At 40.4% G+C, this 25,054-nt stretch overlaps 4 protein-coding genes across 12 annotated transcripts in view; 1 reads left to right on the plus strand and 3 right to left on the minus strand.

The window, feature by feature from the left end:
* The window catches only part of LOC116035649 (pleckstrin homology domain-containing family G member 3), a 32,802-nt gene extending 25,343 nt beyond the window's left edge, over nucleotides 1–7,459 (minus strand). For 5 of the 7 annotated variants that reach the window (XM_035994740.1, XM_035994738.1, XM_035994739.1 and 2 more), the window contains exons 1-2: nucleotides 7,235–7,459; nucleotides 699–766 (exon numbers count right to left, since the gene is read on the minus strand). In XM_035994740.1, coding sequence (XP_035850633.1) covers nucleotides 699–747 — 49 coding nt within the window. In that variant the 5' untranslated portion in view covers nucleotides 748–766; nucleotides 7,235–7,459. Of the gene's footprint in view, nucleotides 1–698; nucleotides 767–2,859; nucleotides 2,865–7,234 lie in introns of those variants that run through there. The other 2 variants (XM_035994735.1, XM_035994741.1) reach the window with 2 other exon arrangements.
* Nucleotides 7,460–10,955: 3,496 nt separating this feature from the next.
* Nucleotides 10,956–19,287, minus strand: spint1a (serine peptidase inhibitor, Kunitz type 1 a). Of its 3 annotated transcripts, none has more exons than XM_031278614.2 (10): nucleotides 18,500–19,287; nucleotides 17,726–17,883; nucleotides 17,393–17,534; nucleotides 15,227–15,394; nucleotides 14,551–14,598; nucleotides 14,145–14,273; nucleotides 13,958–14,008; nucleotides 13,652–13,822; nucleotides 12,458–12,517; nucleotides 10,956–12,083 (listed from the first exon to the last, which is right to left on the minus strand). In XM_031278614.2, the coding sequence occupies exons 1-10, from the start codon at nucleotides 18,909–18,911 to the stop codon at nucleotides 11,899–11,901; spliced, it is 1,524 nt and encodes a 507-aa protein (XP_031134474.1). In that variant the 5' UTR covers nucleotides 18,912–19,287; the 3' UTR covers nucleotides 10,956–11,898. The 3 variants fall into 3 exon arrangements, with proteins under 3 accessions (XP_031134474.1, XP_031134473.1, XP_035850278.1); XM_031278613.2 differs by having other exon boundaries at nucleotides 14,145–14,276; XM_035994385.1 differs by lacking the exon at nucleotides 14,551–14,598.
* zfyve19 (zinc finger, FYVE domain containing 19) overlaps nucleotides 12,884–25,054 on the minus strand; it is a 20,902-nt gene continuing 8,731 nt past the window's right edge. Inside the window, exons 12-13 of the mRNA XM_031278617.2 lie at nucleotides 17,968–17,973; nucleotides 12,884–12,894 (exon numbers count right to left, since the gene is read on the minus strand). The gene's annotated coding sequence lies outside the window, so the exon portion shown is untranslated. The remainder of the gene's footprint in view (nucleotides 12,895–17,967; nucleotides 17,974–25,054) is intronic.
* Nucleotides 21,798–25,054, plus strand: part of zgc:162989 (uncharacterized protein LOC100037351 homolog) — a 7,586-nt gene continuing 4,329 nt past the window's right edge. Inside the window, exon 1 of the mRNA XM_031278624.2 lies at nucleotides 21,798–22,277. Within this exon, the coding sequence (XP_031134484.1) occupies nucleotides 22,098–22,277 (180 nt within the window). The 5' untranslated portion in view covers nucleotides 21,798–22,097. The remainder of the gene's footprint in view (nucleotides 22,278–25,054) is intronic.

Here is a 25,054-nt window from a genome sequence, read left to right on the forward strand (position 1 = left end):
ACACACATTTTCATGAGGGTGGCACACGTCTCCCCCAGCCAAAAACCTCCTCTGGCTAAAGCTCAACCAAAGGGACAGGCGCAGAGGAAAAAGGGAACAATTGACACACTGGTATTCTTCAGCCAAAGTGGAAGCCAAGCGTCAAATGTGTTCAGTAGAGAGAGCGGAGGCGTGGGGGGGCGGTGGGGCGATTGAGGGACAGAGCAGGCAAACAGATACAAAGAGGCCCTGTGTCAATGCTGTGGCTCTGTGACTGAAGATAATGAACACTAAAATAATATGTAATTTGAGTGGCCCCAACATACAAGGTCAGCACCGCTGGCTAGATCAACCATCTTGGCTGTCAGGGATTCTGACACATTCTGGTTTGATGTGTGAGTGTTCAGGGGTTTCAGCTATATGAAAGGGGTTGGCTGAGCTCCACAACCACACAAAGAGCCTCTCTGCTACTCTGGACTGTAGGTGGGGAGTTCACTGCTCTCTCAGCTCAAGCTTCTATATTTCCTCTATTCCTCCATTTTTCCATTTACCTCCACTCTGATGTACTTCTGTGTTATGTTAGTACACTGTCCAGGGTAACCAGATATACCATTAGGAATAACCCTACTTATTAAAACTCCATGTTATAAGACTGGTCAATTCATAGGCAGCAATTACCAGAGCATGGGTCATACTCAATATCACTGCATTGATCTTACCTTCCCCCATTGGGCCCTGGTGGAGAACAGAATGGGACCCCTCTGGCATGGCACTCAGGCCTCTGAAGCTGACAAAACAAAACATGAAGGGTCAAACAGAATTCAGGCACTTCATGTCAGGGCTTACAGTACATATCACATGACACTGTTCATCATTATTGGTGGGTTCTCATTCAAAAACACCCTGTGTTTCTTTACTTTAGGATAGTCTTTTTAAGTTTTGATACGTTTTTCAAGTGTGCCATGCTTTCTCACAGAAGGCAAACAGTCTATTCAGGTCTTATATAAAAAGGAAATTCTTCCCATTCCCCTGCTCTGTGCTGGCTCATACCAGCCACTGGCAAATATATATAGCAAAGCTGGGACTGAGGTATGCACAGTGGAGGCAACTGTGACATGAGTTAATGCTAATTGTAGAGAAAGGGCAGGAGGTTAGACGACAGCCTAACTTAACATAAATGGACACCCAAGAGACTTAGCAGCTACAAAGAAAATGTTATGATTTATTTGAGAACCTCGGTGACTGCCATTTCAGCTATATAAATATCAATTAGGCATCTTTAATTGATGTGTATTTCAAAAAACAGCATTTCAAATTGCTTTACAAAAAGAAAGGTGACAACTATAAATATGAGTGTTTGCTACATAAAATTACTGAAGAATGAAACAGGTGAACCCAACAAAATGTTAAATAAGTCTTCCTTGTTTATTAGTGTTACAAATAAATCCATGTCACATCAAAACAAAACTCTCATTATCATAGTAACTGTCCAGTGAGATTACGGGTTCACCCCTGGTGGCATGTATTTTTCTAATCCCTCATGCCAGGCTGCGGTGCAGTTAATGATGAGGCGTGTCACCTCAGAGCCACTGTGCTGCCAGCTTCTCACATCACTGCCTCACTCTGGCTCCTTATAACAAATTAACATGGAAGACATGCGTGCATGAAAACTCTTCTCCCTGTGATTCCTGGTGAGCCTCCGGCCTTTTAAACATCACATTCTTGGGCCAGCTAGATCAGAGGAGCAGGAATTCTTCAGGGATTAGGATGGGCATTGTTCATAGTGCGTTTGCTGGCCACTGTGCCGAGCTGACAGCCAGGCCAGCCGAGGCAAAACCGAGACCACTGCCAAGAGGTTCACCAATTAAGATGTGCAGGAATGCAAGGAGGAAAGCCACAGCGCTGGATCCACACATTAAGATCACTGCTTCACCTGCAGCTGCAGCCTGGACTCAAGTAGAGCTTATTTACTGGCCAAGAAAGTCAACAGCCAATACACTATTATTATTGTTTGTTCACCCTACAGCAAAGCACAAGGGAATATAGCAATACAATCTTTTCAATACATACACCCTATCAAAATGACATGTAGGTTCTTTTTTGGACTCATAAGCCAACTATGTTTGACTTATTTACTTAAAATTGTGGAGTTTTTGACCATTAGTAGCACTATGGTTCACTGTTTTGATGAGTGGTTCCCCTTTTGTATCTAATGAACATGCACAAGGACACACGTGCAAGCACACAGGCACATGGTTAACAGGATACACATTTATTTTAATGGTTTTATCATATTCCACTGATAAACAGTTGGTGACAAAATTGACAAGTCCAGCCTACGTCACTATTTGAATCGGTTGTGCCTTCGATGTGGATCTGACTGAAATCAATAATTGTTTTGCATTTTTTTAGAGTAAAGAAACGCAGATTTGAGTTTAGTCAATGCAGCACTGCTACAGTGACAGTCTTCAGTAATAAAGCCTCCTCAAACAGCCTTTGACCAATTGATTTTCAAGTGGGGGGTTAGCATGTGTACCCTGCAGGAGTAGTATTCATGTCGAGGGTCATGCTTTGAACTTGTCTCAGTAAACAGTGAATTTACAAAATCCTATTAATCCCACCTACTATGACCTCTTAGCTAACCCTGCTTAATGACCAGACCAAAACGATGCTAATCTGTCTTTGGTCAATGAGAAGCTAGACTAGGAATAATGGGCTCAAAACCTAGATATGCTGTAGACGTCTGGGTCTTTAAAGTGTTTTGCCTATGTCTTATCAAAGGCTGTCAATAGGTGTAGAAAATGGTTTGGGTGGAGAAAGTGAAAATGTCTAGCAGGACATGGTAAAGCCGTCTAACCCACAATCTTAACACATCTGGACAGAATTCAACAATCATAACTCATTAACTTTCATCTCTTGTTTGCTGACATTTGGCAATTCCAAAATCTTGTTTTCCTAGGGAGGGGGCACGGCCAAATTTAAAATCCTAAAGAAAACACTATACAGGCTTAACATTCATGCCAAGCTGGCCACCTGTGCTTGAACTAGCTGCCATTTCACACAAATGGAGAGCAATTTTCCCACAGCTGATGACTGCATTACCCGCAGCATGAACCTCCTGCATGGGAATCTGCAACTTGCCCCTTAATTGAAGACAGATGCTACCAGAGCCAATCTGATGGTTATTAAAAGAAAGACCTGCCATAGATCACTTCTTCAGTCCTTGTTCATCTAATTGCCAGGCATGACACTGATCCAGGCAGTCAAAGCCTGAATTCCTTTCTTTAAAACACAGCAAACAGATAATTAAGTGGGGCAGATGCTGGCTAAGATACAGCACTCCTGCAAATAAAGAGAACATTTATACTGAGTAATCACCGCAAATGTGTTAAAAGCCTCGCTCTGAGAAAATACACACTGACAAACATATACCTTGAACCAAGGCCTCAGGCCTAACATGTCAAAAGAAAAGGGTCCTCAGGGGACGTGTGATGACTATCTGGAGCATTTGTTTTTACTAGTAACAGTCTGTCAAGGTTATGAGAGAAGTGAAACCACTGAACATGTCTACAAAAGAAGCCAAAGGAAACCAAGACTTCTGCTCTGGGAGAGACAAGCCACTTTCTCTGTTTCTTCAAGAGTTATAGGGGGTACAGACAAGTCAGTGAGGATGTGACTTCATATTCAACCAAATCAAGCTTTATCAGATGCCAAGCTTGCTGACAATTAATGAACTGTGCTTACATTTAAATCTCCAAAGAAAACTCCCATCCGCCACCAGCTGCCCTATTGCCAACTGATGATGCTCACAACTGATTATATACAATTTTGATCCAGCATCTGAATCTAGAAGGAGAACTTTATCAACCTTTTGTGCAACAATTAACAGCACAAATTGATTTTTCCTTGTGCGGAGCAAATCGATAGGAGGAGAAGCTAAAAATAGTCCAGAAAATTCCGGCTGCACTTCTCTCTCACAGTCGGAGACCTACCGGATCACGTTGCATTCACCGTCTGCCCCAACTAGGCCCACGGGAATCTGGAAGTATGACATAAGCCCCCTGGGATGTCTGAAGTCAGACACGGTGGTACAGGTTTCTTTAAGAGACCATCAGTCACGGATGTTTACGTTCAGAACATTTAAAACTCAAAACTGGCATTACAGGACAGAGGTCCAGGGTCCTACAGGCTGACTGAGACAGGCTTTATTTTTTCAGCACTGATGCCATGTTTATCTTGCAAGACCCCTCTCTCACCCTCTAACCCCGTCTACCCGGGCAGAAAATATCCCCTGATAAACAGCCTTTCTGTTAGTACCCTCTTTCCCACATTATTCCTGCCATTTGTCCCCTGACACAGAGTCCTTAAGACACTAACAGCTTTTCATTCACTGGGGGAAACAATAAACCCTTACGGTCTCTCTTCACCTCAATCAAATCCACAGCTTTCACAAAAGCACTGCCCTAACCCGTGACTTCCCACAGAAACACAACATATGAGCCTCTTATTTTAGTCTGCTGCATCTGTGAGCATGCAGATGCGGGGATAAGTGATCCATCCCAATGAACACCCACAGGGCACTTGTGAGGAGATTTGCCCATATGGTGCACGTACATCCTGGCCAAAATAGCCCTTAATGGGAGAATAATCATTCCCTGCTGTGCTGAAAAGGGAGAAATAGCAATTTTCACTTTCCCGTCAATGACCTATAACCACAGAATGCGTACCTGGAAAGTGGAGTTGGCAAGTGCCATCTTAATTTGCAAATGACAAGTGAAGATTTCCAGTTCTTTAAAATTATAAATGGTCGACAACGAGAGGGAAAGTAGTCCTCCATAATGTCCTCCAGTGTTTGGAGGAAAGAGTGGAAGACTGCTGGGTAAAATAAGACGGCAAGTCTACAAATAGAATTGGAGAGTACCCATTTAAAGGTGCATTACACCACATCTGCAAGAAAACAGCTCCCGTGTGCCTTTGTTGGGGCTTGTGAACATTGTAATAACAAAAACAGTGTCTGGCGTCCCTTAGGTGTCTGGAATGAATAAATCACTTATGGCACACACTCTTCACTTTCAAACAAACACAAGGTTGTCAGGTCTTGTTTAAAGTGGACAGTCTCACAATGTAATCCTAGCTGTAAAGCAGGAACTTTATGGTCTTATAAGATCCGAATCAAAATGGCTTTATTCACCAGATGTATACAGAAATTTGACTTGGCGATATGGTGCAGAAAAATAAGAAAGTTTAAATGTTAAGGTAACAGTTGACGTCCTAAGCTGCATCAAATAAGCGCTCAATCAGTAAATGACAAATAATGAATGTGACTTTTGAAAAGCTCAGAAGCAGGTTCTTGTTTCTGTTCAACAATGTTTTTATTGATTTTTCATTGCAATTACAACCTTTGGGAAGCCCCCCCCACCCCCACATCCCTGCCCACAACTAAACTTCTCTCTTAACCTCTGTTGTACTCTAACAGCTTAAAAACAAAAAGCAAACAATATGACTGTATCACATCCGCACACAGAACAATGGCACCTCCAGTAAATTGAAGCAGGTTTTTAAAGTTATGGTCTAAAATAGATGAAACCACCTCTGCATTCTGCAGCTCTGGTCATTTTATCACAGCTGCAGCATACCAAGACTAGGGAAGAAGGAATAAAGTGCCAACTCTGAGATCCAAGACACACTTGGGCTGTTTCCTGTCTGGACCACCTGGAAGAGAACGCTGTTCATCACATTAAGTAGGCCTGCACGATAAATCGTTACAAAATCGAGATCTCGATTCACCCCTGTTTGCGATTTAATTTTTAAATGACTTCCTCCTTCAATTAATTTATTGAAAGCGTTTGACATTGACATGTTTTAGGCTAATTATGTAAAGACATGTTCAAGGAGTTCAGATAGAGCCTGTATCAGGGCCATATTTAGTTCAATGTGTTATATGTCACTATTTTTGGTAGCCTACTGTACTTAAATGGCCAGTGTGTACTTTTATTTTCTTTATTCATTGAGGCCTCTATGTTTACAGGCTTGTGGTGATGCGCAATGTGCTATAGGTGCCAAAAAAAAATCTATGTTTGGTACTGCCAATTTGTTTTGTTTTGTCATGGTTCATGTACGCAATCAACATTACACTTTGTGAGAAAAAATCATGGCAGAGAATCATGATATCAATTCTAAGCTAAAAAAATCATGATTAATATTTTTCCCTGAATCGTGCAGGTCTAACATTAAGGAAACATTTATCTGAAATGATGTTGAGACTTATTGTCTGAAAGGTCAAGTGAGGTCAAAGAAGTAAAAGATGGAACTTTTCACTGGCAACTGATTGATTATTGTGCCCCATTCTTCTTCAACAGCTGGTGGGGAAAGTCATTGACCTATGAACAGCCTGCATTTGAAACCTCACTATGTCTCACTGGGGTGCTCATTAGAAAAAAACAATTAGCTTTTGTTGGGGCCAAGTATGGGCTCCATAGGGGGGAAAATGGGATGCAGAGAAAGAGGAAATAACAAATGATTCAACGGCAGCATGGAAGTTGGTTTGTCTCACAAGTTAAATCTGACATCACTGCTAAGTGGAAAAAACTCATCCTCTAAAAAAAATAAAAAATAAAAATTGTCTCCAGCAGCTGATCAAAGTTCACCCAACTGAGAGTGTTTTGTTTCAAAGACAAACACTACTTATCTGACAGAAACTGCCCCCGTCCAGGGCTGCACTATATCTTGGAGGTTGTGAAATTATATGAAGCAAAAATGCCCTAAAATCTGTATGCAATACCTGCATCGATCGATCTATCTAAAAAAAATACTTGAATTTCCCCTTGGGGATCAATGAAGTATCTATCTATCTATTTAATGCACGTCAAAAAGTCGAGGGGATTCATCATAAGGAATGTGTTGAAGTGTAACATAACTCCAAAACGCTGCTTGGCTGAATCCATGAGCACAAATACACGAATGCAGATGTATAGATTTATGTGGCAATTGTATTACGTTAGTTTGTTTAGCTGAAATGGAGCAATGCTAAGATGGTCAACTCGATCCACCCCTTGTTCATTTGTTTAAACAACAGCACAAGACGCGCCTGACAAAGCTAATAACATTTAGTGTTTTTTTAACAGACCTCAAAAACACAAAATAAATAACGACAGAATAACCACAGAAGAGGAATATACCGTTAGCTTAACTGACATCATAGCTAAGTTAACGTTGAGCTAAGATTCGGTAAAGTTGTCAAAAGCAGTTCACGTACCGAATTCGACAACGTCTTTCCTCCCGTCGACTTTTATCCTCAGTAAAACTTTTCTCTGCACTTTCTTGATGAAAATCTTAAAATTACTCCGGTAGTTTTTTTTTCACATGTTAAAAGCGGCTCAGACAGACACACACGTCCCAGCGCAGGTCTTCAGCTTGTACTGCTGCAGTCCATCTATCAAACAAACAATGCTGCATGCATCTTTGAAGAACTGCAAGAACTCATGCTGCCTTCAAGACCTGTCGGAAATATAGCAACTACGATTTGGTAGTGAACCTTGAACGCAAGTGAACACCACAACAAGAAGACGTGAATTTCCTCTTTCCTCTGGTTCTGGCTTATCTCGACTGCAAATAGTAAAACATACAACATATGTATGTTATTGCCTTATGTTACCGATTGACCATCCAAGTTAATTAATAATATTGATTACAGAATAACTGATGTTGCTATAAGATGCATGTTGTTGTTTTGTTCACATTTGTCACTTCCCAACAAAAATACACGAATAGGTACCTTAAAGTAAATCAACACCAAAGTCGTTTTTGGAAAAAGTTGTTTTAAAAAAAGCAAGAAAGTTCACCGGTCTTAAAAGGGTCTAATTTACGAGGAGTACTTAAATGTAACAAAAGACAGCTTGTTTTTGACAGGCCAGCGTCTGTTGAGAGGTGTTCCCACATCTGAACATCTGGCCTGCATAGTTCGGTAACTTCTTTCAGTATGAGATCGTTTAAAAAGGGGGGAAACAAACGTGTGAATGTTTTCTTCTATTAAAGTATTGTTACTTCCACTCGTGGAAGAATACATGGAAACCAATGACAGGCTTGTGAAAGGACATAACAAATTGTAACCCTGCCAATTACATTTATGACGGTCAGGTCAGTTGACTGGGGGGCTCACAAAGGATGGCTTCCGTGCTAATTTATGTGTGGTTGATTAAATAGAGAGGGGCGCTTTTGCTTTGCACAACCCCCTCTATGCCCTTATTTAGGGTGCATGTGAAGAACAACATGCTGGACGAGTTTACTGAAAGAGTCAACATAATACTTGAAAATGCAGCTTTTATTGTCATATATACAGAAGTCTTATAGAATTAACTTTCTCCAGCACAATGTGCAGCTTTATTGCCTTAAATGGCCCTATTCTATAGATTCCTAATAAGAAACATTTTAAAATCAAAGAAATAGTTTGTGTAACCCATATTAATCTGATTTAGCTGCACAATTCTGCTTAGTTCAATATCTAATAAGCGAATGTCGCCATCTGGTGGTAACGAAGGGCAATGGATCTGTCTGTGTTACCTGTGTAGGTAACACTGGATTATTAATCTAGAGAAGGATAACAATGTTATCTGATCAAATATTTGGAAAAATGTCGGTAACTATTGTCAAAACTTTAAGAAAAACAGGTCAGTGCAGGACTATTTATTTTTTTACAGATTACAAAACTCTATAGATGAATGTGTTGTATTGTTGTAAAACATCATAATACAATATCACAGTGGATATAGTCACTCTATGACTACATCTTAAGGTTTAAGACGAGTTTAACCTGCGTTGGGTGGAATAAACTCACATATTAGACCCCATTGTTGTGTCCTCAGAGGCTGCAGTTTAAACCGCACCTGTGGTTTAGCCTAAATCTATGTTATACAGTCTATGGTCTGGTCCAAACCCAATTGCAGTGTCCTGTAGAGATCACCTAACTAGATGTCACTATATCTGAAGCTAACCTTTAACCTGCTGTGGCCATGCTCTATATACAGTCATGGTGTTCAGTAAAAAGGGGAGATTTCTGCTCCATAAATCCTTTGAATAATCTAATCACACATGGTGAAAGTTCAGATACAGCAGGAGACTGTAAATAGACAAAATTATTATTGTAGGGACTAAATGTTCTATATTTTGATGTAAATTAGGTATAGTGTATAGACTAACAAAATGTGAGCAACTACACCATAAATGATAAAACATGCAGTGCATATTGTTCCCATAGACTGTTCCAGCAGCAGCAAGATTATTTTTTGGGGCATTTTTTTCCCTTTACTAGATAGTGACAGTGGATAGACAGGAAAGGTGGGAGAGAGATGGGGGATGACACGCAGCAAAGGCCGCAGGTCGGACTCGAACCCGGGCTGCTGCAAAGGACTCAGCCTACATGGGGCACACGCTCTTACTGGGTGAGCTAGACGTCGCCGCATCCAGCAGTATTTCTTGATTTGATATAGTGATATGATGTACATGTACTTTAGATCATTTTTATTGGTTAGTCACACCAGTGTTAGTTTTTCTCAATTGCTAAAACACAATTTTTGAAAATTGCTCCATTTTCTGAAAACATTAAACACAAAACCTCATCGTCAAGCACTATTTACAAAACCTCGGACTCCTCTTGCAAAATGAAACTTTCGCCTCAAAACAGTTTGACCTGTGTTCAAAATCAAACACTGCTCTCAAATCATAAACAAAGTGATCAAAATGATATACACTATCAAGCAGTCAATAAACAATACACCAAAAAATAGAAAACACATTGTTCAAAACATATAGTTCTCAGGGAGAAGTACATTTTTAATCTCAAAACAAATTTCATATTTTTCCGTCATTGTCTTTAGATGAACGAAAACATGTTCTATTATAGTAGCTCAAAATTGATCAGAAATTACTACTCTGCTTTGCTCTTTGCAATTTATTTTGTTCTTCCTCCTCCTTGTACCCCTATTTTTACAGTACTGTACCCTGCATCTCACAAACTTGTACTTTGTCTCTGTGATACTGTAATTCTTGTAATTCTTTGTTGATATAAACCTGCCAGTCAAAATCTATTGAGCAGTCAGTACTGTTACAGTACAAAATTGAAAGCACAATGTTCAGGGCCATACAATTTGTTCATTGTACAGTATACAGCCTACAATGCACTGTACAGTATACAATACTAAAAGGGACAAAAATCAAAGGAGTAAACATGTGATCAATGTACTTCTTCTTGTCTTTGGGCTGGGTCAGGCCAGAGCATTTCGTCGACATCACGAGCAATATTGTCCCTCCTGAGGCAACGGGGGAAGAAGCCTCTTGTGTGCCGTATCCAGCCCTGACACCTCGCATACGCACTCGTCCTCTCACATTGTTTTTTCTATCCATTCTCAGACTTTCTCCTTCCCACCTTCAACAACCTGTTTGCTCTCTGAACTGGCTTATATTGGTTGTGTCACATCATTTGAAACAAGTGAAATCAATTTTGAGTGGTTGTGTTCAATCAATGACATGTGTTCTCTATTTGTATTTGATTGTTGCCACTTGTGTTTACCAGTATGGATGACATGTGCATTAGAGTGCAGAATGTGTTTTGAGAATGAGAATGTGTTTAGAGATTTGCTGAAAAGTCTAAGTGAGATCTGCAAATTGTGTTTTACCATGTGAAATGGTTTAAGGTATTGACAACAGACTGCACAATTAGCTAAATGAGTTCAGGCAACTGAGAACTTTGTTCAGCCAATGGGTTTTAGTGTTTTAGCAATTGAGAAAAACTGTAGTGTAGAGGTTTGGAAAGAATTGCATACTGGAAAAGCTACACCTGGAATTCCTGAAATTCACCCTCAAGTTAAAACGACCAACCAGTAATTATTTGTCCTATGAGAAGCTTGGATTGGATAGATGTGTTACAGTAAAAAAGGGGAAATGGCTTCTGAGGGAGGTCGCTAGAAAGACAAAACAAGTTAATTTTGAGTTAGTACATTTATTTAGTCATGATACTGCTACAGTTCTAGAAACCTATATTAAAGATCATATGTACAAAGATGTGAAGTTGAATAGAACAGCAAGGCTGCTTTATAAAGGTATCGAGAAGCATTATTTAATGTATGCATTATGCTTGTTCTAAAAACCCTTTTTAAAAAAATCATTGAGAAAATAACTTTAAGTAAAATATTTTCTGAAAAATTCAAAGATTATATACAACATTATGCATGTATGTGTAATTCGATGTAACAATGGTTTAAAAAGAGGATAAAAACACATCCGACATCTGAGTGAAGAAGCTGGTGGACTTTGGGAAGTTGAAGGGATCGCCACATGACATTACGTATCCACAAAATTTCCCAGAGCTCAGTTTTAAGAGGACGCGAGGGGATCTTAGACTCTTACTTTGAAGTAACGGACCAACGTGGACCTGGTGACAATTCTGATCTAACTTTTAACTGACTTTCTTTATTTATTTTAAAGAGCTTTTCAATAAGAACTATCAGATTGTTTAATGGAAGCAAATACAACAAAGTAGAAAACATTTAGGAATATAAGCTGATCCAATAATATCCATTGGTTATCTACCTTCACGCTAATGACAACCCTTCCCTGTTAACCTGAGTACACACGGATATCCAACAATTCATTTTAACATGCCACTGCATTGAAAAAAAGCTAAAAATCTAAATACAACACATCACATTTCATCATTGAAGACGTTCTAGTTATGCCTTCTATGTACATTACCCCTAAATACATCCATAAATGGACCAAATAAAAAGAGATCCCCTCCAGCATTCAAACTTTGTCAACAGACGTTGTTTCCTCTCTCATCAATGAGTTTGTTCAATGTACAACACAGCTCTGTCAACCGGTGTCATTCACCACCAGGACAGGGGTCAAAAGGTGAGGACTGAGGGGTCAGATGGGCTTGGTGGTGCTGTTGTAGACCAGACGCTCTCTGTCCTCCAAGCTGACCGGGGCGGTGTTGACGGGCACACGGTGGTGCTGTGAAGACTTCTTCTTTCCCTTCATGAGGCAGTACACCAGGATGACTAGTAGGACGAAGATAGCCACACCCAGGAGGGCAGCTATCGCTACAATTCCTGTTAAAGAAAATAAAATATGTTATTTTAGTCATTCAAGTCATTTTAAACACACTACATGAAAGGCTGCAAAGCTGAAACAGCAGATCACAAAATCAAATACTGCTCTCAGCAACTCAGTGAACTGGATAAGTGAGCTGGAGGAGAATAAAGCTTTGACAACATTACTGTTGTACAAGAAGGCAATGCTGATGGAGCTGCATAGTTTTTTTTCCCCCAACTTTTTTTATTAAAATTTCACAACAAGCGACATAAAGCACAGGCCATGGTGAACAAAGCATAGTGAAAAACTGTGTCACTTTGTATAGTTTTCTTTAAAAGGTATAGGTGTAATTTTAACTTCGTCTAGACTGAAAAACTAAAAGTTAACATACCTGTGTTGCCTTGAGACATTTTGTCTGCAAATGACCCTTTTCTTGAAAATAAGTCCGCTTCTGAAATAAAGAAAAAGACAGGAGATGGTTTTAGACTTTATGTGGTACATAATGTATACAACATATACAGTAGCTGCCCTCTGCTACGAGGGGGAATTAAACCTGCAATAACAGATTTCTTGGCCACTTGAGGGCAGCTGTGAACACAATAGTTACATCACTTTTAAAAGAGTACTGCCATCGATTTAGCATTATACTCCGAAACATTGTCAAACTCACTGTGGACAGTTTTCTTCTTCTTCTTTTTAAATCAAAATTGATGCAGCAGAGCCAGAGATATTTTCTTTTATTTCTTTTTTTAATTTCTTCTTCCTTGTCAAAACCTGGCAACGTGCCCGCTGACAGTTTGTTCGGAGATTCAGGTATGTTTTCTGGCTCTAACAGCTAAATAATTCGTTTTCGGAATTTTTTCACCAACTAGTCGCTAAAATTGCCCGTCAGTGTCTGCCGTTGCTTTGACTGAAAAAGACACTGTGAGCGGTAAATCAAACAGTTCTGTCTGCTTTCCTATTACATGTAGTCATTTGTTCAATTAGATTAAAGCAGTTTAAACTTCTTACTGCATATTTACATATCCTTTGCAATATCATATCCTTGGAGCAACATCACTTAAAAAAATAATAACTAACACATTACATTTGTTTGTAGTAGTTTCATATCAGTTTTGGACATTAACAAAGAAGGAGAACTTCCTGATAGATTACATATTCAGAGTTTAGATTTACATTTCACCCTGTTCACAGTTTTTTTTCCAGAGTTGTCAACTGTTCTCCCTGGGACACCGCAGGTCATAGTTGATTAGAAAACAATGTGAGAAAACAGCCTGAGGCAGTGGAAAGTGCTGGCACCACTTAGACAGCAGTAGAAAAGAATGACAACCTAAACAAAAACACTGCATCAACAAAAAACTAAATAACATAAAAAAGAATGTGTGGAAAATGGACAGGCTGGAGAATGAGTGTGGGGAAAATGATACATTCTTCATGTGCCTCATATGGGGCCTATCACCAGTGTGTCTGTCTGAAAGATGTCTGGGATGTGTGGTATTCTGCTTATTTTAGCAGCACAGATAGGATGTCAATTTACCAGGACCGGATATCTGTAAAATGACACTTAACTTTGATAATAACCCACCTGTTACCCCATGGCAAACTGTCGTACACTGCTCCTTCGATTCAAATCGGTTCTCATTTCCTTGGCAGCCACCGTAGTTGAAACGGAAGCAATCCTTTTGGAGGGGATTGTAGTACCACTTGGTAAAACTGTCCCTGCAGCTTCCTGTGTCAGGCACCTCTGTGCAGCGCACTGTGTATGACAGTAATATTATTAGTATTAAAAGAAGGCAAGGGCATGTTTTTTCAATTACAATAAATTCACAAATCATCATGCCCAAAAGGTTTGAAAAGCACACAAAAAATAAAGAATAAAAGTTCAAATCACCTTTTTGTTCATCAACCGGAATCTGCAGCAGAATCCGAAATTTGTCGCCCACTAATGAGCAAACAGGACATAACTGAAGTTAGCATATCTTTCAAGGAAACATTTTATCAGTGTCATACCATTGCTGCATTTATATTTCCATGGGCCTGTATGAAAATGAAGGCCAGTTTGCATAGTCACTGCTCACAGTCCTCGCACTTCTGCTCATCTGAGCCATCGCTACATTGTGGGGATTTGTCACACTCCAGGGCCCGATCCAAACAGCAGCCATTCGCACAGGTGAATTCCTCCGTTGTACACGGACCATTACATCTTTCTCCTGGGGTACACACACACACACACACACACACACACACACACACACACACACACACACACACACACACACACACACACCACACACACACACACACACACACACACACACACACACCACACACACACACACACACACACACACACACACACACACACACACACACACACACACACACACACACACACACACACACACGGGAATTTCCAATTGCAATATCAATCGTTTAATGAGTAGAGGAAATTGTGTCAGGAGCTACAATACATAGTATTTGTACCTTGAGGCACGGTAACTGGCAAACCTCTACCACCTTTACTTTTTTTTTCTGAAAAGGAAAAAAAACGAATTTGATTAAAATTGAATCATTTGTTAAAAATGACACGTTTACCTGGCAAACGTATTGTTTACCAGGCAACTACTGTAGACGTCAGGAAGTTACTGACCCAGTGAAGAGGTAGTCTGAAAACAAAAATATGTTTTTTGCACTTTGGTTTTTGTACAGATTAAACAAACAGGATATACCATGTTCCTTAAATAGTTTTAGAGGTGCTGATTGGCATTTTGTAACCTTCGGACATAGCCAGGCTTGTTGTTTCAGGTTTTCTCTGAATATTTGTGTTAGATAATTGCTGATGATATTAATGCCACCATTAGCAGGATTTGAACATTTGTGGCACTGGCAACCCGCAGTAGGATCGAAAAGACACTGTAGCAGATGGCAATGCATGTTGCTACCCCAGTGAGATCATTCTGAAAGCAACACATAGCCCAAACCAATATTCACCATGATCGTAACATTTTTCAAGAAAAAAAAAAAAACCCTAGACATCCACAAAAAGGGTGCTATAGTCAAACAGAAATGTGCAGCCAGTTACCTTAATATGTAATGTCTGTGACCAAATAAAACGGCACACCATAGAAAATTCAAACATAAAAGCTCATAACACAGATACCTGAGCCAGCGCAGGCATTGTTGCACTCCTCCTCGGAGAGATAGTTGTTGCGATTCTCCCTGCAGCCTCCAAATTTGAACTCCTCACACTTCTCTGAGGCTGCATTGTAATGCCAGCGAGGGAAGGAACCGCGACACGGCCCAATTTTCATTGGAACCATACAGTGGTCTGGTGGGACACAAAATAAAGGATTATGTTTAACATCAGCCGTAAACATGAAGTGAACATTGAGGGGGGCAAATCTGGCAACGCCACTTTAACAAACCACACGTAACGTTAGAACTGCAGTAGGCTACACGTAATAGGCCACTAGAAACGGTTGTAATAATAATCGCGTATTTTCAAATTTGCTAATGATTATTCCGGACAGAGGTGCATAGTTGCCTGTCATAGAATAGCAATATATTAGCCTATCAATATATTATGATTACTGCCTTGATGTGCCTTACTGTTTGATTAACAATTAATAATAGTTGTTTGACTTACAGTCAGTAAAAAACTTCTTCCACCACTTTAAGAATTTTTAAGTTTGAAAGTTAATGATTTAATTTCCCCCCTCACACAAACAATCAGTTCAGTGAAGTGAGAAATAGCACTAACACTCTCACCGAGGCTTACTGATGGTAAAATATAGTTAAAATGATCAAAGTTGTCTTATGTACTCAGCACACTTATCAGTTCAAAGGCTGGAAAATACTGCTATGGTTGTGGTTTGTCCTCACTTCCTGCTTTCGGTGTCTGGCTCATGAGTAGACAGACACATAGTTGCACATGCTGTCCTCTATTGAGAAAAGCAACTCAGAAAAATAGATGGTGTGTTGTGTAGATAGACAGTGAGGTTAGAACGTGTTGTGTAGGTTGTCTGCATGGGGTTGATGACAGATCACCAGAGCGCTCACACACACACTATAGCCATTTCAAAAAAATTCTACAAGGAACTGAGAGCTGCACTTTCATTACCAAGTTCTCATGTTATCATGACCGACTGCCATTCCAGATGGGTTTAGTTGGTATCCAATCCATTCATTATTGTGGTGTAAAAGTAGCAGCATTGACATGTAGTCACTGCAATGCCCAGGCTTATTCCACTGAAGCACATTCTTCACACTATTCAGGACACAAGCTGTTAATCTCTAACTGAGCAGCTGAATGGTTAAAAGTCATTACTTGTCCTTCAGTCTACAATCAACCCACAGGCTGCAAATACAGCCACAAGTTGACAGTACTTTTAAATTATAAAACTTTAAATCAATACAGAAGAGGATTAGACTGGTGGCCGAAATCTTGTTTGTGTAACCCACCCTGAAACCAGACTGACGTGTTTCGTTGAGTCAGGGGTGGAGAGAGTGGGATGGTACTAAGAGAGCAGTAAAAACCACACCAACTGCACTATGCACTTCCGTTTTTCTGAAGTAACAAAGCGTGCCAAGATAATTTCACTGCGGCTTTCTCTGAAGTGTTTCAAGGGAAGTGACGGGGGTACTCCACATGACAAAAAGAGATACCATTTACCAAACTGCTGTCTGCAAAGGTCCATTTTTCAGTTTTATTTCTATCAACAGTTTCGCCGTTACAAGATCCAAATCTAGTCTAACCAACATGAGCTTTCTTTATCTCTCTATCTCCATGCTGTTATGTCATTCAGTCTAGAGGAATTAGGCGAGCATGCCTTGACAGGTTTGATCATCAACTCACACTGAAAGGCTCATGCATTTGCCAAACACCAAACAATGGGTTGAGTTCCTTGGAATTGAAAAACAAAACAAAACTCAGCCGGTCCAGAAATTTAGATTTAGATGTGTTTAAACAAAAAAACGATCACCACTTCGAATAAAAGGGAACGATTTATGGAATTTAAGAATTTGCTTAAAAATGTAAGCACCAGAGGGTGTCGTGTGACTCGTGTCCAATATTAAAACACAAGTCTGGTGACTCTGAATAAGCCAAAACAAATGTCAGTAAACACAGTGGACACACGACTCCTGTTTATTACTGAAACTCCAACATTTCTTCAGCCAAGTCTATATTTGCAGAGAAACTAATGTTTGCAAGTTATGGCATACAGGACGAAAATGTTTTCCACGCATTCCAAGAAAACCTGAATGAATAATGTCCTGTATAAATGAATAACTTCAGATGATGCTGAGGCTCAGTCTTGATACTCACGCTCAGACTGCTCAGGAGTTAGGACCAGGACGGTGACCTTGGTTGAGTCTGACTGGCCGATGGTGTCTGTGACAGTCAGCTGGAACTTGTACACCCCAGATGTCAGATTGGACACCATAATCTGGTCAACTAAGTTTGTTTTCTACAAGGCACGGAAAGACAGTGTTTGTATTATCCACAAATGTCACCAGTAGACAAAAAAAATAATACAACAGTGGACATTTAAAGAGAATATCAGACGCAGGATTACTAATAGTTCAGAATCAAGAGTGTTTCAAACTCACAGAAAGATTTTAGGCGACATCAGTTTTGCATTGCAGTCTCTACGCTCACCTGAATGACAGCGTACTGATAGCTGGTGAGCATTTGCCACTGGTAGGACTCAATCCCATTGTCATCTTTGCTCTCTATGCCGTTCAGTGTCACGGTGTCCTGAGGCTGGACCACTCGGTCCTGGCCTCCGTTGGCCACCGGCGGACGGTCGTTGTCATCTGGAGAGAGACCATGGGATATAGGTGAGCAAACATTACACATCCAAATACAGTTTGAGTGCCACCTAAAGAGGCAGAGGAAACCTAAATCTGTACCAGGGGTCATAATGACCTGGAGATGTGAACATGCTGAATTGAGGGTTTCTACCCTCTGCCTGTGGCCTCACATTGCCTCATTACAAACTGTCTTAACACAAACCACTGGAAGAGTTTGAAATAATTTATTTGAGCACTTGATTTGATTTTCCTACGTAAATGAGCCAAAAAGATGTAGGCCTATTTAACTGCTATGTCCACATAGACCCTGTAGAGGGAAACGTACGGTTATTTCTCTCTGTAGATGTAAGCCCAAATGAAAAAATGTAGGTTACAATGACTGATGTTTTCATCATACTGTATGATCCAAACACGTAACTATTCAGTTCTACAGAAAACATAACAAAACGTATAACCACAGTGATCCTAAAGATAAAGGGTGAGGGTCCCTCTTGATAATCTCACCCACAGGGGGCCCAAACTGCGACATGCATCTCTACATTGACCTTTTTGATATAAACACATGCCATGCAAATTATAGGCCTTTCTTAAGAATGTGTTGTAAGAGTTTTGGTCTTACCTGGGGGGGCATCCACTTTAAGATAACTCTCATAAACGGAGTCCAGGATGTAACTCATGTATCCTTGCTTCTTGACAAAACGGCAGGCGTATTTCTTTTTGTACAGACAATCAAATAGAAAGCAAGAGCTGACCAAGCCTTCACTGGCTCCTCTCTCCATGAAGGCGACATTGCACTTCGGCTCTTTACAGCAGGCGCTCACGCAGTCCTTGTATCGATCCAATTTCGGCGACGAAATAAACGTCGCTCCGTCTTTCACAGAATCGTCGGCATCGAGGACAAAATCCTCCCGACCTTCCTTGAATCGGTCTAAGCATGCCTCGCCTGACTCTTGGCCAGATGTGGAGTCCAAAAGTAACACTAAGAGCACGAGCGCAGACGCTCCCAATTGTCCCATAAGGAATGAATTCATTTCGAAAGTCCTGTAAAGATTTCCACACAAATGAAATCCAGAGATCACCTGTTACGACAGTAGAGAAAAAAATGCCACTTAGCCTATCAGGCTATTTAAAACAGGCAACTTCTTCGACGAGTGTTTAGGCCGCAAATGGGGCAAAAACACTTTGCGTCTTCTCACAAATCAACCTTAAGCTCCTGACTTCCTGCTATGACCCCAGAATTTGTTCAACCTCCACAAACGCTCTCCAGGCGGATCTGATCCTCTGATCTTTTCCAACTCTGAACTTCTCAGGAAATATTCAACAGTTTGATGTCGACAAAAACCTGAGCGATCGACGACATTGCCCAGGTGACTCACCTGAGAGATACAGGAAGTGAAATTCCATCCCTGAGATGCCACTCCCTTCTGGTATGACTGGAGCGAACAAACAAAACAAGGACAGACAGCGTGCGTGTGTGTGAATGTAAAGCATCATTGTTAACACTTGGAGACATGTCCGACATTGTAATTTTTCATATTGTAACAGGGGGATATGGCCTTTAATAGAGAGGGAACTGAACTGCTTTCACTGACAATTTCAGAACATGTAGGCCATAGTAGGCTAGGCTATGTTTTTTTGTCTTCGTTTTTCTCTGGTATGATCTACATTTCATGCCCTTAAGAACACTGGTTTTGAAAAGTGCTATATAATTAGCTTACTTACTTAAGAAATGTATATTTTTTATTTATCTGTTGAAAAAATATATTATAAGAATATTATCTTTTTGTTGGTGGTTTGCCTTGTGCAAACGTTTTATGTGTGTGCCCCTAAAATTGTGACAACTTTAACCTTTTTAGGGAGTGAACTGAAAGTCATTTCCCAACTTCTACAATGATCAATGAATTTGTCTAATTTTGATTTAGTCATAATGGATTTCACTCATGAAAAAGTAATCCTTCTACATCCTGAGGAAATAGTACAAATAACACTACACACAGTCATACAGCTACTAGAGGACAATGGAAATATTTTGCCCAACAGGATAGGTGATTAAAAACATAATGTAAAAATACAATGTAATAATGTTGAATTTAAAGTGTAAATAAAAAGGATTTTTTTCACTTTGGTATTCCTGATATATATAAAATAAATTGTCTTCATATCATAAAACCTTTTTTTTATGTTTAAAAATAATATAAATAAGTATATGTGTGTTTGTGTAGCACTTTTTAAGCTTGCTAGTATAAAACCATCAACAAGGTAAAAAAAAAAAACAAGAGCAACAAGAGAAAAAAAGAAACAAAACCTGGTGGTAATATGAGCTTTGTCATACAAATAAATAGTCCCCGTGCTCAGACAAGAAAGTGTTTTAGGCTAGATTTGTCACAGCTTTCCAAATTCCAAGCTTTAATCCAGAAGGTGGCAGTATGATCTCATCTACAGCTCAAGAAGCAGCTGAGGGTGAACACTTCATTTTTTTCTCAAAGCATAGTAAAACATGCTTTTGGGCAGACTTTTTCTCACATACAGTGTAATCATTAACACGACTTATCATTAAAACTCACAGGACCCACAATCGTCTTTTTGCAATTGTAGTGATACTGATGATTCATACATTGAGTCATCCAATTACAGTATGCGATGAGTCATGAAGTTATTAACAACTAGACGAAGCAGGAAGTGGTCGCTCAAATTATGAAATGTACTGTAGATGAATTGGTTTTATGATTTAGAATGAATCATAATTGCAGGTCAAATTTAGCAAGAGGATAATTGATTTTATATAGATAGTATCCACAAACTCTACAGCTTCCTGCCAATTGGATCTCACATCTTCATCCAGCTGTGAAGATTTAACAGTAGAGGTCAAGCTCATTTAGGCCACTGCCCCTGATGTCCTTCTCTCCCACGTAGAATGCATCACCTGGCTGGGGCCGAGGTAAAAAGGCCTTACACAAGTCTCTGGTGCACGTCCCCTTTTTCTTTAGACAACCCTGACAGTGCAGAACCAAGCAGCAAAAGACAAGATGAATGAATTTGTTTGTCTGGAAAGGTGAGCTGATAAAGGCACTCAATAATTCAGTGTTTGTAACAGACGGTGCATCAGTGGGTGAACACGCGCAGCTATGGCTGATTGATAGTCCCTGCCAAAACAAAAAACTGAACCCCATTATTCATATCGTAATAGGATCTGTGGAAACTCTGCAGCCCGTTGTCCCTGTGTCTCAACTGTAATAGTTTGGCACCGGGAGGTACAACTATGAATTTTTGATCTTGGGTTTATGTGCTACTGTTGATATTTGACTTCACAAACATTGATGGTTTCAAGACTTTTATTTGACATTTGACTTCTAAACACCCATAAATAGTCCTCCCCTATGCATCCATTATTAATGGGTGCGTAACTTAGGATGCCAATTTGACTTCAAGGCTTATTAAACGTACACCTGATAATGCCTGTTATAAAGGGCAAGGAGTGTTGGGAGTGTTTGCGAACACAAGAGCCCTTAGCATGCCAAACCCTTTTGACTTCATGGGCAGACAAATACTTTAGACACTCCCACTTAAAATGTGGGTGGTGTTATGGTATGTAGATGTTTCTGATAATATATGTCTACAAATCATATGATCAGAGATAAAAAGAACACACATATTTCTATATTTTGTGATGTCAGTATCACATGTTGCCATATTTTCAGTAATATTCCTAACTTGATTGCTGTGGTTGCCCTCTTACCCTTTCTCCAGTTTTTATCACTGCAATTGAACTCTGCTCTCCCACCTGCTATAACACAGAGAGAGAGCATAAAGCACACACACACACACACACACACACACACACACACACACACACACACACACACAGTCAAATGCATGCACAGACTCACACACATGCACGGAAGCATATCTCATTACCATCCTCCTGATAGTGCAGCCAGTGGGTGTTGCAAGAGGAGGGAAGGAGAGCAAGGCAGTGAGAGAGAGGGGAAAAGAGAGAGGACAGGCAAAGGACCATAGCCAGCGTTATAGAGAGGGAGAGCACGAACACTCAACAACATTACAGGAGGTACGCGTGGGAACAGCAGCCCACTGGAAAAGCAGAAGCAGAGTAGAAGACAGAAGAGGGTGCGCTAAACGAACGTGTCAGAGCCTGTTGGTCTGTCTCTGTGTGTGTGAGCTCAGTGTGTTTCCACGGTTCTCCTGAGGCCGTGGCAGCCATGGCGTCAGAGCCTAGCACCCAGTCCAGGGTGATGTTCCAGGCAGCGGACAAAACAGAGGAGCCGGCACACCGCAAGCTGGGCAAGCTGACAGTCAAATACAACCGCAAGGACCTGCAGAGGAGGCTGGATATCGAGGAATGGATCGACGGGCAGCTGCACCTGCTGTTTGACTGTGAGGTAGGGGTAGGGCTGGCTCACACAGACACACACTCATGATGCACACTGTGTCGGGTGCCTGAGGATGTGGTGGGGTAAAGGAGCAAGGGAGGCACTGAGCTGGTCATAAGTGCCTGTGGTGGGCTATCCATCATGTATGAGAGATTACAGCAACCTAAAAGAGGAGTGGGAGGCAAGTAGCTTTGCTCCATTGGCTGCAATTTTTGGCACATAAGCCCTCATGTGTCATCAACATGACTGCAGTATCAGCTGTGTGGTGTGCTCCGTGGTGTTCTACCATAGTGATAAGATTATTTTCTCAATGATGGGATATGATGTCTGATTTAGGTCATTAGGTAGCATTTGCAAGTAGGTTGCAAACCCGACAACGCAACACCTAGATCACTTCAAACATATGGTTACATATGGCTACATTCACTATTAAGGCGTTTAGAAATTGGTTTTACACAGAGGGAAGTTGAATTGATTCTAGGATCAGTAACATCAGAAGTAAACTATATCAAAGAGGAACAGAGTCAAAGCACCAAAACAATATCCATGTAACTCTGTTGTAAAGTAAGTGCCAGAGAAAGTTTTACAAAATAAAAGCTAAGGACCAGGATAGAGAGCGTATTTCTTTTATTTTTCATTATGTCATCATTCCTGTTGACAGTCACTGAATAGCTGTGCGTGATAGAAACTACACACTTAGATTGCCCCTATATGGATGATAATTAACGATGATAGTGAGTAGACATTAGAGAAATTTGCTGTATAAATAAGCAGTGTTTTTCAAAACCATTCAGGATATGCAGTTTATATGAACACAGTGCACATGTTGTGTAAAAACAAGAGTTGTAGTGTGGAAATGTGTGCTCATTATTTCCATAGTGTGCCTAATTAGTGGCCTCATTGCATAGATGGTAATGTTTAATATGTGCATGGGATTATGTCGAATTATGTCTCACGCACACACACACACACACACACACACACACACACACACACACACACACACACACACACACACACACACACACACACACACACACACCCTTCATAACTCTGCTCCTGTATGGTGGGATACAATCCAATTACGTCAGAGTCTCCATATTGATTTGCTTGGCATTCTCTGAGGGGAAACCATGGCAACAGATGTCTCATCGCCCACATGAGGCAGCATGGTACAGTAGAATTAGAGCTGTCTGTTAAGGAACATAACCTTTCTAATGACGATGCAGATAAGATGACAACACTGCCTTGGTTTCATGCCGGAGATGGCAGAGACAAAATGTTTCTCATTTAATTCTTGAACCACACAGAACTCCTTGGCTGCAGATGGCCTGTAGCCACCTCTCTGTCTGGCATCCCCTTACACTGCCAGGGAGCCCTTTGCATATGGCATATACTAATGCTGCAGAGCAGCTGCAAATCTAGTGATAGACAACTAGCCTCTCCACTTTCGATCGTTTCAATCGCTTTTTCTAGACCAGTAGATAATGAGGGTTAAGTCTGTTAGGGTTAATTCATTTTAATACATTTTAATCGCAGCTCACTGCCAAGAATTTCTAATATTGTGCTACTATATTCCTCATCCCAATACTTTATTAGCTTTATTCCATTTACATCCCAAGCCTTCTTCCCTGTGGTAATATATGATAATATGCTTGTAAAGATGAGGCTGGAATAAATTACATTAGTGGAAACCAGGACATGAGAAAACAGATCTGAAGTCATCCTCTGTGTTCTTTTGATCTTGTCCTAGAAACAGACTTATTATTTCACGTTTGCAGTACTCAGCCTTTCATGTTCTAGTTCTAACATAATCTAATGTGAAGATACATGTACAGCCAAGATAGTGGATGTGCATGTTCCCCAGCAAGCTGAATAATTGGATCTCAATATGATTGATGAGATGATGAAAGATAGCAAAAACAATAGAGAGCGCCTGACGACGTCATGAATTCAAGTTAACAGAAGTTCCTCTTCTATACAATAGACTGGATATTTGCATTAGCCACTCGTATGGAATTAGTCGGGGCTCATCCATGTGCACCGGCCAGTGTAATGAATTTTGCATGGGCTCAGGGGAAGGTTACTCTGTTGGTTCTCAGAGTCTTCCGCGTGGAAGCATTTACCATCAGTCCCCTGTGTCACCACCTGAATTATTTAGCCGCATCTCTAATTCATACAAGTGCTGCCCCGGTCTGGAGTGGCCGCCCTTCGTTGCAATCTTCACACCTTTTAAGAAATGATAAACAAAAAAAAAGGTGTGAAAAACTGCTCTCAGATAGACTTGAAAATGTTGAGCAAAGTTTATGCTTGTGTTATGCTTGTGTGTGTATATTAACCAAGATCAGTGTTTCCCTACCAGTCTTTCCCCCACTGACTCTAAACTATGAGGACTTTTCAGTGAAAGTTTGTAAAAACTCAGGAGCAGCACAACTCATTTCACATACGTGAAGACGTTTTTGGAGATTAATTTGGTGCTCGTTGTTTCATCTTGTTTTTGTCATGAATTCAGTTTTCCCTAGCTCTTTCACCAGAAACAACATCAGCGGACTTAATTCCCACTTTACTATTCTTATTAATTTAATGTTTGTTTGTATGTATGCACCCAATCACCAAGGCAAATTCCATGTAGTTCAACTACTGTGGCAATAAACTGCTTTCTGATTCTGATTACACAGAGGCACTTAATGGACTCTCAATTGAGGAGAGAATTTAGGCAGGCAGTACAGTTTAACCACAATGTGGGAGCACCGTAAACATATACGCTTAACCCAAATATGTCAGCA

Source organism: Sander lucioperca, chromosome 18 (assembly GCF_008315115.2).
Source record: "Sander lucioperca isolate FBNREF2018 chromosome 18, SLUC_FBN_1.2, whole genome shotgun sequence".
In the NCBI taxonomy this organism is placed as follows: Eukaryota; Metazoa; Chordata; class Actinopteri; order Perciformes; family Percidae; genus Sander; species Sander lucioperca.

Excerpts from the sequence above, each read along its gene's own strand:
- spint1a (XM_031278613.2), bottom strand. The coding sequence starts at position 18,911 with ATGAATTCATTCCTTATGGGACAATTGGGAGCGTCTGCGCTCGTGCTC. Across the intron at positions 17,884-18,499 it reads TAAAGTGGATGCCCCCCCAG|ATGACAACGACCGTCCGCCG; the intron begins GTAAGACCAAAA and ends GTCTCTCTCCAG. Across the intron at positions 15,395-17,392 it reads AACTCCTGAGCAGTCTGAGC|ACCACTGTATGGTTCCAATG; the intron begins GTGAGTATCAAG and ends GTGTCCCACCAG.